The sequence below is a fragment of the Microcaecilia unicolor genome, chromosome 12 (assembly GCF_901765095.1).
Source record: "Microcaecilia unicolor chromosome 12, aMicUni1.1, whole genome shotgun sequence".
In the NCBI taxonomy this organism is placed as follows: domain Eukaryota; kingdom Metazoa; phylum Chordata; class Amphibia; order Gymnophiona; family Siphonopidae; genus Microcaecilia; species Microcaecilia unicolor.
In genome coordinates this window covers 70,326,299-70,344,349 of record NC_044042.1, presented here as the reverse complement: position 1 = coordinate 70,344,349, position 18,051 = coordinate 70,326,299, and the positions used below count along the sequence as shown (strand labels likewise).

General features: G+C 45.3%; 1 protein-coding gene across 11 annotated transcripts in view; it reads right to left on the bottom strand.

Moving 5' to 3' along the window:
• Window positions 1-18,051, bottom strand: part of GRB7 (growth factor receptor bound protein 7) — a 112,118-nt gene that overhangs the window by 17,894 nt on the left and 76,173 nt on the right. For 10 of the 11 annotated variants that reach the window (XM_030221978.1, XM_030221973.1, XM_030221983.1 and 7 more), the window contains 5 exons: window positions 17,326-17,467; window positions 13,197-13,353; window positions 5,661-5,782; window positions 1,823-1,897; window positions 855-992 (listed from right to left, as the gene is read on the bottom strand). In XM_030221978.1, the coding sequence (XP_030077838.1) occupies window positions 855-992; window positions 1,823-1,897; window positions 5,661-5,782; window positions 13,197-13,353; window positions 17,326-17,467 (634 nt within the window). The remainder of the gene's footprint in view (window positions 1-854; window positions 993-1,822; window positions 1,898-5,660; window positions 5,783-13,196; window positions 13,354-17,325; window positions 17,468-18,051) is intronic. The other variant, XM_030221975.1, reaches the window with a different exon arrangement.

Sequence of the window (18,051 nt, the reverse complement as noted above, 5' to 3'; positions counted from 1 at the left end):
TCTGACATCCTGCAAAGGCAGGCGACGGCGGGTTGGTGGCGGGGGTCGAGAGGGTCGTCGGCAGGGGGGTTCAGGGTCAAATCTACGGGGGCCCAGGCCCACATAGCCACTGGTGTCTGGCCACCAACACGGCACACTTGAAAGCTCTATACAAAATCGAGCCCTTAATTTTCTTTAGTGCAATGACCCAAACTGAAATTTTAATTGAAACAAATACGATAAACAAATAGTTTTTCCAATAGGCATCATATACTGCTAGGACCCACTAAGTCATGGAGTTAAAATATTCTACCAATAGTCTTTAAATATAAACAGTCTCAACTTTTCGACTTCATGAATAGGACAGCAATAGCAAACAAAAAGCACTGGAGGATAAGAAAAACAGGAGCAGACTTATCTGAAGTTCCAACTCTGTTGCTCTTTCACTGTAAGTTCCAAATGTCCTACAGAAATTCCTGTTTAAAAATTCTTCCTCAGCGACACCAGTGCTACTTTCACGATAGAGCCTCCATCTTTATCAAGAAATGTTACTCTATAGATTTTTCTTTAGGCACCCTATACACTGGCTTTCTTTTTGAATTTTGGGATTGACTTTTTTGATATTGTGTATAACAGTTCTCTCCCTTGGGATTCTAGATAGTAGTTTTTGATTTAAACTGTACTGTGACAGATCTAATGTGCTGTTTTGCTTCAAGTTACATAGCTGTGCAGTGCCTTGGACTTTCTGGCAGCAGTCCTGGATGGGTTTGTGGGTCTGTGTGCATATGTACACAGTATCCAGAATCTTCCAAGAAGGAGTGAGAGGGTAAAGAGGCACAAGAAGATCGGAGACAGAGCCAGGGACATGCTTTTACCTTGGAGGTACCTTTTGTTGAATAGTAGAGTCCTGATCGCCGCAGGAGGAAGTAAAGCCTCTTCCAGACTTTCTTTCCCATCTCCTTTAGGTGCAGATAACCCTGGATCTCTGGACAGCTCCCAGAATTCAAGAAATTCTTTCATGGGATGACATGAATCAGAAAAAACACGGATGAGGAGAGCTGATGTGGCCCAATAGCAGAGCAATGCAATGATACGAGAGTTAGGCTCCGTACTGCCCTAACACAGGTTCCCCACAGTCCCTCACCTCATGCATAGCCCCATTTTAGACAGGTTGTAGAAGCAGGAATTGAGACATGCAGGTCAGGGTGTCTCACGTTGCATTGGTATTTTAGAACAGAATCTGCTGAGGTAGATGCTGTACTAAAATACAGTAGAAGTGGATGTTTATACACCAGGTGCATGCAACAAACATCCGTTTTAGAAAAATAAACGTACATAATATCAATGGGTTCAAAGCCAGCACATAAATGATTATGTTGTACAAAGACAAAATAACCAGCTATCTTTGTGACCTTAGAATAACCAGTTATTATCCCAATGCTGTCACAGTGACCAGTTTCTTTTGCCAATTTGGCATTTGGGAAGACAAAACCAATGGGGAATTAAGGGGGCAACGCCCTAATCTCTCCAGTGGACTGCTGCTAAATAGCAGCTTTTTCCCCCAATTCCTGAATGTGCTTGGTAGCAGGTGTAACTCCCACCATTGATCTTTTCGGTCAAGACATTTAATCCCCTTCTGAAATGGGGAACAAACATCTATGACTTTGTCATGCCTACGACACACCCAGACCACACTCTCTTGCCATCTGCATGCACTTGGGTTTGATACGTGCATATCCTGATTTTGTAAAAGGGGGACTTAAACATGTATGCAAGCATACACAGAGAGAATGTGATTAGGGCTTGTACAATGAGTGCCATGGTCTTTCATGGTTATGCTTACCTGTATGAGCTCAGAGTGGGACATTCCTTTATGAGCTTCGGAACAGCTGGCAACCATTGCCTCTGGGAACAAGGACTGTTGGAAAAGAGGGAACAAATTAGAAAACAAGGAGGTGAGCAGAGAAGATACAGGCATACTCCCCCTCACTTCATAGCATCAGCATATAAACGTCAGCTGCTCTCAGCCATGGACTGAGTTTTTTTTTTGTTTTTGTTACATTTGTACCCCGAGCTTTCCCACTCATGGCAGGCTCAATGCGGCTTACATGAGTTAACCCTAGATGTTCAATGCTGGATGCTGCACATGCCCCAGCATTGAATATCTGGGTATGTGCGCAGACCTGGAAGTTACCCAGGTACTGGCCGATATTGAGGTTGGTGCCTGGTTAACTCAGCAAGTGGAGTGGAGGAGTGGCCTAGAGGTTAGAGCACCAGTCTTGGCATTGAGAGGTGCCCAGTTCAAATCCCACTGCTGCTGCTGCTTCTGATCTTGGGCAACTCACTTAACCCTCCATTGCCTCAGGTATAAAACTTAGAGAGTGAGCCCTCCAGGGACAGGGAAATAGCTAGTGTACCTGAATGTAACTCACCTTGAGCTATTACTGAAATAGGTGTGAGCAAATCTTAAATAAATAAGTTCAACCTTTCAGCTGTTCTAACTTTAGCCACTCATTCAAGACTGAATATCACCTAACCAGTTAAGTGTGTCTCTGCCCATGCTCCTCCCCCAACCACCCCCAACCTAGCCAGTTAGTGCTTTGACAGTCACAGGGGATATTTAGTGGCACTAACTGGTTAACTGCATGGCCAACTCAGGTAGGAGTTTCTCCTGCCTCATGAAACTCTTTTGAATATCGACCCCTATAAAATACTAGCAGTTAAGCACATAGATGCTAGTTGGATGTTAGGCAGTATTCTATAGTTTTAGCATTGAACTCAATTAGCAGGAAAATGCCAGGGGGTGTTCACAGGGGAAGGGCATGGACGGGACCAGCATTTACATGCATAACTTATAGAATACTGCAAGTGGTGCACTAAAGTACCACATCTAGGCACACACATTTATGCCTCAGGGGCGTAGCCAGGCTTCGGCAGGAGGGGGGGGGGTCCAGAGCCCGAGGTGAGGGGGCACATTTTAACCCCCCCCCCCCCAGGTGCCGCCGACCCCCCCCCCCCCCCCGACATTTTTGTGATGCCCCAGTGCCAACCCTTTCGACCCTCTCCCTGCCACCGACAACCCTCCCCCGCCAGCCGAAGTCCTCTTCTCCAGCATGGCCGCGTTGCTGATCTGCAAGGGCAGGCTTCTGTGCGGCCGCGCCGGAGAAGAGGACTTCGGCTGGCGGGGGTTGGGGACCCCTGCAAGCAAAGGTACCCAATGGGGGGGACCAGGGCCAAATCTATGGAGGCCCATGCCCCCGTGCCCCACGTAGCTACGCCCCTGTTATGCCTGCTATTGACATGGCATAAGTGGGCACACCTAGACGTACTCTGAAAACTAAAGGGTTGGTGTGCGGCAACATGCTTGAAACGCTCCAATCCAGAGCTACAGCTGGAGACCGGCAGTAGTTCCCACCCCCAGCGTGCAATACAAAAAAAAAAAAAGTTTCTATTGTTGTAGCATCGGTGCCCACTAGGTTAGCGGTAAGTGCTCTCCCCAAAATGGCTGCACGGCAAGTGGTTCACTTACCGCACGGTCATTTCTGGTCCTCAGAAAAAAAAGACAGCCTTTACCCGCAGTGGTAAAAGGGGGCCTCAGTGAGCATGAAAAATATGCACCGACACTAGTGCAGGCCCCCTTTTACTGCAGTTTAGTAAAAGGACTCCTAAGAGAGGAGACACTACATTGAATATAGAAATGTTTAAATAAACAAGACTCAACTGCCCGGGGAATGTTGTAGACTTTTCTTTTCAAACCCCAACAGGACTAACTATCATAGGCTCCTGTGGTAAACTGAAAAAACAGTGGGAACCAACTCCTCATCCGGGACAAAAAAAAAAACACTTAAAAAAAAAAAAAATCAGATACCATCAGTGTCAACATCAAAAACAAAAATGTTGTGCCTTCTCAACTTAGTTTTTCCTATGGCATCACTTAGCTTGCACAGTTGAGTTGTTCCAGCATAATTTGACTATACGTAATAGCTAAATCCTTTCACGTTCCATTATTTCTGCTGCTAACTCTAATCCATGACCCCAGCAAGGGGCCTTCCCTCTGCCATGTGCAGCCCTCTCTGATTCAACTTCCTGTTGCGAGGGCCAGATGCTGCAGAGGGAAGTCCTCGCAGTGCCTGTGTGAATCATGGACGGCCCAAAAACATAAGCTGCAAACACTGCAGCGGCAGCAGATGGAGGGAGCGACAGATTCCAGACCTGCAAAAGGGGAAAGTAGGGAGCAATACTGGATTGTGGGCAGCGGGAGGGAGGCCAGGATTTGCCGCGGCACCCAAGAGTTTGCTGTGGCGCACCAGGGTGCAGCGGCACACAGTTTGGAAACCGCTACTCTCGTGTATTCAGATCTTCCAGTCTCTTCTCTTATGTCTTATGACACAAACCCTGTGCCATTCTTGTCATCTCTCTCTGAACTGCCTCAAGTCTGTTTATGTCCTTGGTGTCAGACCTGTGAGTTCTTGTACCAAGTAGAGCGCTGCCGAGCCCGGTACTCAGACCAGGTTCTGCTTGGCAGCCGGACAACCCCGGGTTTCACCTGTGCTGACCGCCGTTCCCCAGAGGTTGAGCCCCTAGGTGCAGGCGGCCTGCAGGGCTTTTGAGATGGAGCAGGAAGTGGGGTGATGAACGTGATGGCCAGACAGGCAGCAGGTCAAGAGAGTAATCCAGGTACAGGCAAGGGTCAGTAGGCAGGCAGCAGACACGAGAGTAATCCAGGTACAGGCAGAGTCAGCAACAAAGAACAAAGTAGAGGAGAAGCACACTACTGAGCAAGTAACACCTACCAAAGTAGAAGCCAAAGCAAGGAGTCAAGTGTTGGCGTCTGACATCAGCTGGGAGAAGGGGCACAGCCATAGGACAAGAGTAGGGGAAGGAGGAACTGGAAGTCCAATAGGAGAGAAGCCAGGGAAGCCAGGCAGAGGAAGAGCAGACCCAGGTGGGTGGAAGCAAAGCAATCAAGGAGCCTGCAGCCAGAGAAGAACAACACACACATGGCTCAGGGCTGTGCCAGTCAAGTGAATGTGTCGACGGGACCCTGCGCAGCCCGAGGACGCCACTTGCATTGAGGTAGGGGACATGGAGAGAGATAAGGCCTTAAAAACTGAACACAATACTCCAAGTGGGGCCTCACAAATGACTTGCACAGGGGCATCTGCTAGTTATGCCACTCTCTATGCGGCCTAGCATTCTTCTAGCAACAGCCACCACCTTGTCACATTGTACAGAGGATCTCAAAATGGTAGAACAATCTATAGCAGAATCTTGGTTCCAAGATGACATTATAGAATTAGTGTTCAGTGCATCTAACTTGTGATGCCCAGTTACAGAATTGCCCCCACTATGTTTTCACATGCAGTCTGAAACAGACCTGTCTTAGAAAGCAGCCAGGAACTCAATCAGATTGTTTGTGCAGTGTGTGTTCCCCACCTCCTCCCCCCAGTAGGGTTTTTAGCAGTTGGACAGTTTCATTGCATGCATTAAAAAAAAAAAAAAAAAAAAAGTCACCACTTCCTGATGGTTATAAATGTAATGCTTTTACCTAACACTTTTATACAGTAAGAAATTGCATTCACAGTACTTCTTAACTTCCAGGGTTCACCCTGCCAGTTTTTGTGGAAAAATGCTGCAGCACAGGAGCAGACTGTCCCACTTCTGTTGCCCCATAGACTTACCGGAGAATTTTTAAAGAGTGCATATTTTGCAAAATTCTTCCTGAAGATAAATTTACTCTCTCCACCCATGGGCCACGTAGCCTGGACTTCCACCACAGACTCGTGTTCCTCCAAGCACCGCTCTGGGGGGAAAAGGAGAGTTTGAAGGGACAGGGAGGTGGTCAGTGAAGACAGAAGGGCTACATCATGCAATATGTAATAAAATGTTACATGGTCCACATAGAAAGCACAGCTACATCCCTTGAAGCAATCCCACAGTCACACTGGCTGGCTGGATTTGAGGAGAAGTCTCCGAGAACCCCAAGAGTCATTTTACATAAAATAAAATCACAATGACAAGACTTTGCATGGATATAACATCTAGTACTACACACAGTATTCAATAAAAAAAATTAATAAAAGAAATATAATGATGCACATTTAGAATCCAAATAGTCTTAGAGAAGCTACACCATAAATGTTGCTACAGGATGGCAAGTGCCACCCTAAAAATGATTTGCCGCCCCAGTTTCAGTCACCTGTGCCTGAGCATCAGTCAGTGTAATTTGAGGGAGATAGAACATTTAAGGGGGAAGAATGTCCCAAGGCAGGGGTTCTCAGACCAGTCCTTGGGACAACCAGTAAGGTTTTCAGGTTCATGCAATGAGTATATACGAGATAGATTTGCATAAAATGGACAGGGCACATGCAAATTTGTGAAGAATCTGGGCAGTGTTAGGAACAGGTTGAGGGGAGAAGGAGACAGGGGTAAGAGGATGTGGAAATGGGGGGTAGGAAAAGAGTTGAAAGAGGGGAAAGGTAAGCTGGGTTGATGGAAGAAAAGGGCTGGATGCCAGGAGGGGCTGAGTGACAGGGAAGGAGCTAGAAAAAAAATAGATGAGTTCAGAAGATGGAAATGGGGGGACTAGCAAGTGGGAATAGAAGGCTGGAGAAGAAGAGAGATGAGACAATGGGAGGATTAGTGAGAAGATGAGAGAGAAATGATAAGTAGTAGTAGAAGAGATGAAAACTTGGTAGGTAACAGAGGTGAAGAGAAGGAGACTGAAGGGTGAAAAAAGGAGAGAATGAGAGATTAAATATAAGAGAAGCAGCAGAAAAAGAGAAATGGGTAAAAAAGATGAAAGGGAAGAAGACTGAAGGGTGAAAAAAGGAGAGAATGAGAGATTAAATATAAGAGAAGCAGCAGAAAAAGAGAAATGGGTAAAAAAGATGAAAGGGAAGAAGACAACAGGAAAGAACTTAAAGATAAGATTGGCACAAGGAAAGTGGAAAAAAATCTGATTAGAAAAATAAAAATGCCCCAAAAAAGAAAAATGTATTTTATTTTTAGGGACTGGAATGTAACACTTTGTGGAAATGTGTGTGTGTGTGTGTTTTTTTTTTTTAATTTGCAGACTACAGGAGGAAATACATTTTGAAGAGAAATAGGGCTGTTGTGGTTTCATATGTCTGCTATATAGGCCATGTGTGTCTTTTTCAAGGTTTTGTGTTATTTCACCAAGTGTCTGGCAGTGGAAGGTGTGTTGCAGTATTTCTTTTTTAATAGATCAGTTTTAAAAAACAAATTAACCATGTGGGAGGCACAAGACTCCTAAACGACAGAAAACCTTCTTTTCAGTCTGGGTCCGCTACTTGCAATCTCTATCACCCAGAGCATAGTACTGAACAGATTTGAGCGTACAAAATGATATGCTACCTTATTTGTGTCAGAAATTGTAGGAGTTTTCTGTTGTGTGTTGGGGGGGGGGGGGGGGGAACGGACAAGTAGGCTTCAGGATGTGTAGGGAAAGGATGTAGGGTGTGTTTCAGTACACTCCATAGATGGCTTGAGGTTATACACCTCCCAAATTGCAAAAAAGTGTTCAACAAAACTGTCCACTCTGCAGACTTCACTTACTTAGGAACCAAACGGTGGAACTCCTTACCACCCAACAAAAGAAATATATAGAAATATACTAGATTCTGCAAAATCCTCAAATCGTTCCTATTCAAACAAACCCTTACAAAGAACAACCATATCTCAAACAATTAATTATTACCTGAATTGGTTATTACTCTATTTACCATTAACTTTCTCTTTCCTTCATGTACAATTTCTCATTCATAATAGATTTTCTAAATGTTAAACATCCGTAGCGATCCCAGTATGTTTATGATACTGTATTGTAAAACTGGATTCTTACAACAAATGACTTTCTTATGCATTATTCTTTGTTATGTATCCTATACTGTTTATTGTAAGCCACATTGAACTCAAACTTGTCTGGGATAATGTGGGATATGTCACAAATAAAATAAATAAAGAGTCCAGGCTGAAAGCCATCATATTTACATTTTAAACACTAGTTTATAGAGGGGTTGAGTGAGATACGGGAGAGGTAAGATAACTGTAAAATCAGGATCATAGATCTACTTGTTCCTTAGCTTGGTTATGGAAATCTGAATACAGTTGATTGTTCACTGCATGATTGCATATGTTGTAATGTGTTGCTATAAAGCTTGTTGTACAAAATTGATTGATCCCGAATAAAAACAGTGTAGTAATGAGCACTAAAGAAAAGTGATAACCACTGAAAATACAAAAATACAATATTGGAACACTACAGTAGAGGGAATCCAAATGCAGATTAGCAAGATGAGTACATCAAATCAATAGGTGAAAAACTGATGGCCAGTATCCCCCTTGAGTGCCATCTTGGCAAGTTTCTATAGCTGGTACCATAATAGAGGCTAACGGGGAAGAAACAAACAGCTAAAACAGATGTCTAATCTAAATTTACACTTCTAACCCACTTATTCCCTATAAAGGTCCAAAGCGGCTTAAAAACGCTTTAATATACACTATTGCATACACCTATGAAAAAATATTATGAATAAAATACAAACATATCTATTTAGGCATCTGAGTTCACATATTTCTCAAAAAGAAGAGTTTTCAAACCCTTCCGAAATAACACAAGGCTGAGTCTTTAGAATGAGTGACAAACTTCAGCAGCTCGGTATGAAAAAATTCTCCCAAAATTTTTAAAATCCAATTCCATTAAAACAAGGGACCAATTAAATCCATCTGTTGGAAAATTTGGTCAGAATTTAATTTAAATGAGCAGGAGATCCAATGAATAACCTACTATGATAAACCTCACCAAATCTTTACAATACTACAAGATTTTAAAATTTATATGCGCTTGTAGCGGAAGCCAATGCAGCTCCCTCAATAGTGGAGACACATGATCAAACTTACTCCTTCTAAAAATTATATGAGTTGCTTTGATAGTTCAAAAAAATACAGAGGTTGATACGCAGCCTGCAGCGGTAAGTGGTTTGTAAGCTCTGAGTTAACCCTGGATAGTTAATGCTGAGGCATGTCTGTCCCCCGGAACTGATTTCAGGTTAATGCGGCGACCCGGAAGCTAACTGTGTTCCGGCTGATATTCAGACTATTCCACATACTTAACTGGTTAGTGGATTAAATATTGCTGCTAAATCGATTAAGTGCTGGCTCTGCCTACGCTCTGCACTCAGACTGCCTCTAACCTAGCCGGTTAGGAATAGATTTGGGTGCCAAAGCGCTATTCCATAAACTGTGCTCAGAGTTATGCGCTGCATATAGAACACAGCATAGCGCCGGGATCCACGCCCAACTCTTGGGAGCGAGAATTTACACCAACTGAATCCTGGTGAAAATCCTTGCGCCTAATTTAAGCACACATTCGCCCAATTCTATAATACTGTGCACATCTTTAGTGAATGCCCCTGGCATTTCCCATGGCCACGCCCCTTTTCAGTTGCATGCAAAAAAATTTACATGCGCATTTTTATAGAATAGTGCCTAGCAAGATATGTGTGTCAATCCAAATTGTTGCCAATTTGTGCTCAATTGTCACTAATTGGCTTGTTATTCAAGTGAACTGCATGTGCAATTTTGAGTGCTGTTTATATAATTTGGGGGTTAGTGCTTGTGGTCAGAGGGGATACTCTGTGGTATTATACAGTTAATGCTACTCAATATCCAGGAATGGCCAACTCAGTGGGTTTAAAGGGACAGGACCCTCTCCGGTTAAACCCTTTTGAATATCAAACCCACACTTAATAGATCTGTACTTTATTTATTTAGATTTTGCTCACACCTTTTTCAGTAGTAGCTCAAGGTGAGTTACGTTCAGGTACTCTGGATATTTCTCTGTCCCAGAAGGGCTCACAATCTAAGTTTGTACTTGAGGCAATGGAGGGTTAAGTGACTTGCCCAAGATCACAAGGAGCAGCAGCGGGATTTGAACCGGCCACCTCTGGATTGCAAGAGCGGTGCTCTAACCACTAGGCCACTCCTCCACTCACACAAAGGGAAACTTAAGGGAAAATAATGCATCTAACTGAAGCATAAGAAACTCCCTGTGCCATTTCTGAGTATCTTCGGTTACATTTGGAAACATTCTAATTAGGGCTGTGCCAGATTCGATTCGGCCCCAAATACATTATTCCTATTGAGCCAAACAGGGATTTAAACTCAAATAATCCGAGGCTCTACTGTGCTAAATCCTACTGAAATAGACACTTGGGGCCCGATATTCAGACCATCAGAGTTAACTTGGTTAACTCCCATGGTCGGCGCTGAGCCTGGATATTCAATGCCAACTGTTTCCGGTGGCTTGCATTGGAATATTCGGTTTATCTTCGGCCAGTTCAAACTTAACCGGCCAAGCCGATATTGAGAGATAGTTAAGTTCGAACTGGCCAAAGATAGGCTTGGTATTCATGTGGTCAAATATGGCCACCAATCTTGCGCTGAAAATTGGTGGATAGCCGGTTGTATCATGTTATATAATTGGCTGTCCGCTATCATTGAATTTTCAGCAGGTCATGGCCGGCCATGTCCCACTGAAAATTCGTGGATAGCCAGTTCTAGGACAGTTAACTGGCTAGGTGCTGGTCCTTGCCAGTTAAAATGATTTTTAATAATCGGGAGGTTGATCTCTTATGTCATGTTGCTTCTTTTATTATTTGTTACGTTAAAGCTCATTGCCCATTATTCGTATTCAGCCAAACAGTACAATATGCTATTCGGTCCAGCTCTAATTCTAATCTTAGACTTCAAAAATAAATTCCTCACAATGTCGAAAGAACATTTACAATAACCGCAAGGCCAGAGAGGCACAATCAGTGCTGCAGAGGCTTCTAAAATATTACAAATATCCAGAAGACCTACAGGGAGAGCTTACGAGGCTTCCCTAGTATTTTTCTTGGTGGTAGGAAGATAAACTCTCTCATGGGGGAAAGCCTCTGCAGTTTTCACCTGACAAAGTTCAAGGAAATCTTAAACGGAAGACAAAGAATAATTGAACATGATCTTGCCTCATTTTCTAAAGTTTCCACTTTCGATCTGAGAACCACATTACCCTTGACCAGAGATTCGTCCAACATTCGAATGGATTTAGCATTAGATTTGCATGGATAATTACAATATGTGACCGTCTCTGGGAAAAGGTGACAAGTAGCAAATGGTCAGTTTTATTTTTTTAATTTCAATAAGGTTTTATTAAAAACTTTCAAAAAGACAAATACAGCAGCAATTTAAAAATATCACTTAGTAACAAAGTGCAAATAGCAATGCTTACAAAAAGAAGCCCCAGGCATAACAAATACCTTACAGATTTTAGAATGTTTTCTTCAATAACCACCTCTACCCAGAATTCAAAACTATCCCCTACAGCAACTCCCACCCACCCCTCCCAATAGAGAATGGCTAGTTTTTCATGTCATGGGTCCATAAGCAGTCTGTAAAAGCTTCATATCCAGAACTGCCTTACAATATTTGCTTGTTAAACTACTAGTATGTTCTTTTTCATGTACCCAAGATCCTTCTATAATGCTAAATGTATATCTTCTTATATGCTTCCACTACTCATGATGTATTGTAAGCCACATTGAGCCTGCAAAGAGGTGGGATAATGTGGGATACAAATGCAATAAATAAAAATAAACTTCTGTAACTTAAAATTTTATTTCACAAAAAAGGATGGGGTTTGGACCATTGTATTATAAAGTATTTGCTCCAACAGAATCCATTAAAACCTCTTTTTTTTGTTTGTTTCTAGTGACTTGAGTCACCTTTTTCCAGAGATGATCACATATCTACTTCACATGCTGCAACCTTGGCCACCCAGTCATCTAATTTCATAGCTAACCATTCACCTAGGGCACTAAAGCTTTCCCAAGCTCCTGAACAGCGCGTCCAAGAAAAAATGCTCAGGATGACTTGGGGCAAAGTGCAACTGAAAAGAAACTTTTGTAAAAAAAAAAAAATGGCCTAACTTATCAGTAAGGAGTTCAGTAGATTCTAATGGAGCTAACACCTCCATATTCGGTGGTCTTCCTGAGGCTGTCCCTTGAATCTACATACCGCCAGCACTCCCAGTCACTGACCACAGACTCCACTGCGTCACATGATCTGCTCCGCTTTCTCCTCTTCAGGCCCTCAGGAAGCTAACAGCCTTGATATGCACCTGCGTGGCTTCTGGAGAGAATGCTTGCACCTGCATGGGAGGCGTCTACTGTTCTGAGCTGAGAGTGAGCTCAGGCCAGGAAAGCCTACTGGTCCACCTGCTTCCAGTGGGACCCAAATTGGCACTCTCTCATTGAGCTCCCAGCATTCAACAAGGGCCTACTATACGAGGAACTGGTGTTTGAGAGAAAGACCTGCAATTTTCCTTTGTGTTTCTCCATCAGGAAATTGAAACTTAAAAAGTAAGGATTGCTGAGCAAAACCAGAGTTAGGCTGCTGCCATATTGGATTCCCACCTGTGTATGTTGCTGTTTCTGAGGTGACAGTATTCTGAGGTGAATATTTCTTTTGTATTGTGAGTTGCAATACTTCTGAGAAATATGGAGTTTGTGCTACACAACTGGAAGTGTAGGATTTATATTGAGATTCTCTCCAGTCCTGTATAGAATCTAGACTTCTCCCCCATATATAAGAATTTCTGGAATGATGCAGTCAGTTACAGTGATAGCTTCAGCCTCCCAGTAAAACTATCTGGAGGATAGTTTATGCAGAGAAAATCCCTGGGAATTCTTCTACTCTCTTTTATAGCTTATTTAAAGGCAGGAGGAGGGCTTAATATATGGAACTACAACTTTGGTTTGTTCACCCTATACCTAGCTTGCCCCCCCCCCTCCCGCTGCCACCCCTAATATGTTTGTCTAGAGGTGCCACTGACTCCACTTACCATGACAGATTCTAGAAGGATCTCAGCATAGCTCTTCCTGCAATAGAACCTCAATTCTCAGGATGCCACACTATGCACACCGGTTCACTAGACCAACTCCAGTGAGACGCTGTCACAGGGAGATACAGTTATGGGGGAGACTCACTGTCATAGGGAGACTGTCACTGTCAGAGGAGGGTGACTGATAGCAACTCTCCTGTCACAGTGACTCCTCTATCATAGGGAAGTCAAATAAATTTTACACCCCTAAAATGCATTGAAAGGAAAGGGACTTCAGACAGGCTTTACACTAGCAGGGTCTGGGCCTCCTTACCCAATGCGAGATGTGGATGAAACTCCACCAGTGACCAGCTCTCATCGCTCAGGGCATGTGTTTTCTCTACCAGTATCTCACAGACATTTCGTGCCGTGGTGCCAGCTGTGACTTCCAGCGACCTGCAGGTGTCATCTTCGCTGAAGACCTTTACCACCTACAAGAGGAGTCAGACATGAGGGGGACAGCAGTGTCAAGGGTCCTACATCCTCTGCTGGCTCATCAGAAAAGGTATAATTGTACACATCTCAAAACACCTGTGAAGGAGCTGCAGCAGGAGAAGAATCACCAGCGTATGACAAGGGCAGAGAAGGAGGGAGTGGTCAGAAGATGTGGGTCATGCAGTGAGTATCTGCATTTTAGAGATCTGCACATTAGATGTTCAATTCAGCTACCATGCCACCCTTCGCCAGCATTGTTACCTAGTGGTCAGTGAGCATCTCCCAGGGTTAATGACAGTGGAGAGCAGAGATCTCGGAGCTAACTGCATCTGCCTTCCAGGCACTGCACCCTCCTGGTGGACACTGTTTGAAAGAGGAAAGGAGTTGGGCTCTTTTCAAAGCCCAGTGGTGCTGGTCTGAACCAGCACAGAGCGTGCAATGACCCCATTTGCTTACTGGAGGGTATTGGCTGGGATGGGAAGGGAGAAGTTTCTTCCTGACCCCCCCACCAGACAAGACTTAAAGAGCCCCAGTGTGCTTTGTTCTGGTTAATCCTTCACTATCCTTAAGGCCCCAGATTCAGATCCCACTTTACTAACCTGCACCATCTTCAGTGGTTTCAGATATTTGTACTGAAGGTTTCTCTAATCTCTTTGGGAAAACACTCTTTCAACACATTGTTACCACTGCAGTTGAATATTTTAGAACAGTGGTGTACCAAGTGGGGGGGGGGCGGTCCACGCCACGCGCCTGTCTGCTCTGCTCGTTCCGTGCTCCCTCTGCCCCGGAACAGGTTACTTCCTGTTCCAGGGCAGAGGGAGCATGGAACGAGCAAAGCCGACAGGCACGCGGCACCCCCCAGCAGATAAAAATGCACCCGGGGGGGGGGGGCGCATCGGCGATCCGCCCCAGGTGTCAGCCACCCAAGGAACGCCACTGTTTTAGAAAGCAAGAGTGGGCAACCTTAGTCCTCAAGGGCCTCAACCCAATAAATGTGCATGAGATCTATTTGCATGCACTGCCTCCATTGTATGTAATTAGATCTCATGCATATTCATCGGGGAAATCCTGAAAACCCAACTGGGTTGCAGCCCTCGAAGACAAAAGTTGCCCAGCCTTGTTACCCTACTGCAATGGTTCTTAACCCTGTCCTCGGAATACACCTAGCCAGTCAGGTTTTCAGGATACCCTCAAGGATTATGCATGAGATACATTTGCATGCACTACCTCCATTCCATGCAATCTCATTTCCTTGACGTCAGAAGAAGGCGGAACATTGAGCGAAGGGAAGACTAATAGAGACGTCGGGAGCGCCGCCTCCTTCACTGACGCTATGCCTTCGCTGCCGGACGGAGGTAAATTTAAAAGGGATCTTGTTAGGGGGGGGGGAGAAGAGGGCGGGCAGTTGGGACATGGGAGAGGGTGAGGTAAGCATGGCGCAGTGGGGCGCCCCCCCAGAGGACGGCGTCCTCCTGCCGTGCTTACCGTGTTGGCACGGCCCTGTACGTAAAGCCTGAATGCAGCATGTATAGCTGAAGAGGGGATACAAGCATAAAACAAGCAGCAGAGCCTTAACAAAAGACCCTTCAGGCTAGAAAAGCATGAAGATATTAGAATAGAAAAAAAAAAAAGCAGACATTGAACGAGACCAAGAGAATGGGGGGTGTTCAGAACAGGGCCGCTGAGAGACTGAACCGGTCTGGGGGCAGGGCCGCTGTGCCCCCCCCCCCCCCAATCAAGGGGAGGGGGGCCTGGCACTGGAGTTCTCTCTCCTGCTCCTGTCAGGATGAGAGAAAGATCCTGGTTCCGGGCCCAGGGAATTTTGCCCTCCTGCCCCCCCCCCCTCGGCAGTCCTGGTTCAGAGAACTTGAAACTCTCCAGACCATCACACTTAATCTGACCGAGTACAACCAGCAGCAATCAGAGATATTCTGCATCTGTCCAAGTCTCCTCTTCACTCACACGGCTAAGTAAGGGATCCCATTTCAGAGCCTAAGTCTCCTGCAGCATCTCAGGGTCTGTGGGTTTCCAAGTGACTCCATTTCCAATATATCTCAGGTGGGGGGGGGGGGGGGCAGTTCATACATGACACTCACTGACTGCCAGAGGAACTCAGAATCCACTGAAAGGAGACATTGGGCTGAAACCTAGACTCGGAGAGCGATGATGACCACAGGAGAAGCTATCTGTGACATCAGACACCTGCACTAAGCAGGAAGGACAAGGTGACCTCCTGCACCCAGTTCACAGAGAACAGCAAAGCCATTCCTGGTTTTTCATGCTCAATGTTGGTTTTGTCAACATGAGATATGAAGGAACATGCTGTCATATGCTTTACACTGTTCTCTGCTTTGAGGCTATTGGCAGAGAATATAGGAGAAGCTTAGTGCTATTTTTCAACTTACCGAACCAACACATTTTAAACATTTTATTTGGAAATCTGCTGGCTTGTGACAGAGTATTGCAAAACCTCCAAGACTTTCTGAATTGCTAATTCCTTTGGCTCTTCAAGTTATTTTGCTTAATTGGAAAGACATATTGGCTATTGACTATAAAAGTATGGTGGAATATAGTTTGTGATACTGCTAAATGTGAAGCTGTAGCTGCTGAGCGTCTTAATTGCGTTCAATCCTATTGCAAGATGTGGGAAACCTTGAGCGTTGTTTGAAATTGCCTGCGCTTCACTTGTAATGTTAATTCTTGATGTCTGTGCACACACTTATTTGCTTACATTTTTAATAAAATCTCGAACTAAAAAAAAAAAAGCGTTTAGAAAAACCAGGACTGGATCATCTGCACTTAGGACCTGGAGTCAGGTGATCAAGTCTTGTGCAGATAAAGTTAACTAGCTTTGTTCCATAAAGGAGATACAGTCAGTGCTGGTTTGGCAACTTCCATGCACCAAGAGGTTGGGATCTGTGGCTAGGAAAGCAGGATGCTCAGAACGTCTTGGGTGCAATGGGTTAAGGGGTTCTCCTTGCCAGCAGACTGCCTAGGCTGAAGAGGAGATGCAGGCTTAACAGTCCCCTCTGATCCCATGACTCGGCAGCAAGCCGCTCTTCAGTGCCCTCCTCCCACCTCTGACATTCTGAGTCTGTGCCAAGGACAGTCTGCACCCACAGGAGCCACTGACATGCACTATGCCTTGTGCCAAGAAAACCGACCTTCCAGCTCCAGCAGCCTGCTGATCCAAACAGGACCTGCCCCTTCCTCCACTCTTCCCTCACTCTCTGGTGGTCAATAGGTTCCAGCAGGAGAGAGGGCAAAGGCTGAGGACCCCAGGGGGTGAGGAATTTGTGCAAATTATGAGCTTGCACCAATAGGTTTTAATCAATTTAGCTTTCTCTGGATGAAGAGCTATTTATAGTCCCAAGTCTTGGCTTGGTATGGGGTGCTGCAGGACAGCAGAGAAAACACTGGTAGAGATTTATGTTTGTGTGCTGGGGAGGGGGGGGGGGCTACAGATTAGGACTGGGTCTCACACCCCAGCTGTTGTGAAGATGTTTGAGTGCTGAATTCAGTGAGGTTAACAGTCTATGCAGTGATGAAGGACTCCGGGGAACAGGTGGTTACTTGGCAGCAGGACAAGTTAAGTTGGGGTTTGTTTGAGAGCATGTTCCCACAGGCATCAGCGCCCTCTGCCCGTGGCCACATGGTGCTCATATTACTGCAGTTAAGGCTGGTAATAGAAATCTTCATCTGATGAGAGAGAGCGGGGGAGCGAGGCTGTGTCCAATGCCACCTCCTCAATGCAAGGTAGCAAATGGAAAACAGACCTTCAGAATGAGGGCCAGACTGAGGGCAGATTAAGGTTCAAATCCCAGGCAGTACCAGTTCCAACCCTTGGGCCTGTAAGCACTGGCTTGAAGGCAGAGCCCCGTTATCCACAGAGGAAATACTGGCTGAGGGCATGGAAACCCGACTTGCCCACCAGCGCTATCCACTGCCCTCCCAGCAAAGGTACTTACGTGATGGCCACTTTCCCACTGTGGTGACCGCCCCAAGGATGCGTTGCTCAAAATGGGAGACTTGGATGGGCTGCAGAGCTCCGGGAAGGGGTTGGGAATCGTGGGGAGTGAGGAAGCACGAGACTCCTCCTCTCGTAGTCTTCTGTGCAAAAAAAGGATAAGGACATTTTAATTTAAAGAGTTTTCATGGAGTGAGGTTTTCTGTAAACAAATTTAAAAAGGGGATGACAACAGATAGGCCAATGGTTATCAGACACTGCAGGCAAATTTTCAGTCATGCTGCCCTCCATCCCCCCATAGTTAAACATCTTTCTCTCCTATGTACCCCCCCAATGGTCAGCATCTCCTCTTCCCCTCTAGCCCCCACCCCAGTTAGCCAGCTTCTCATCCCTCCCCCCTTCCAGGCCAGTCTGAAGATTAGAGCAGCATGAAGGCCCTATAAGCACTGGCCCGCTCTGAAGCGTCACGCTTTCCTGTCCCTTCTGACAGGAAGTCTTCTGGGGGGGGGGGGGGGGGAAACAACAGCAGCAGTGCTTCAGCAATCTTCAGGGGTGGGGGATGCAGCATAGACACTTGTAGGGAGTTTTGCCTATGGAATACAGCAGACCTGTTTGTGTACCTTGGGGGGGGGGGGGGCAGGGAACGACTTCCACTGCATCAGCTGTATAGCACTAAGCTTGCATTAGAGCCGTGTGCTGACCAGCCGCTTACTACACAGCATATTTT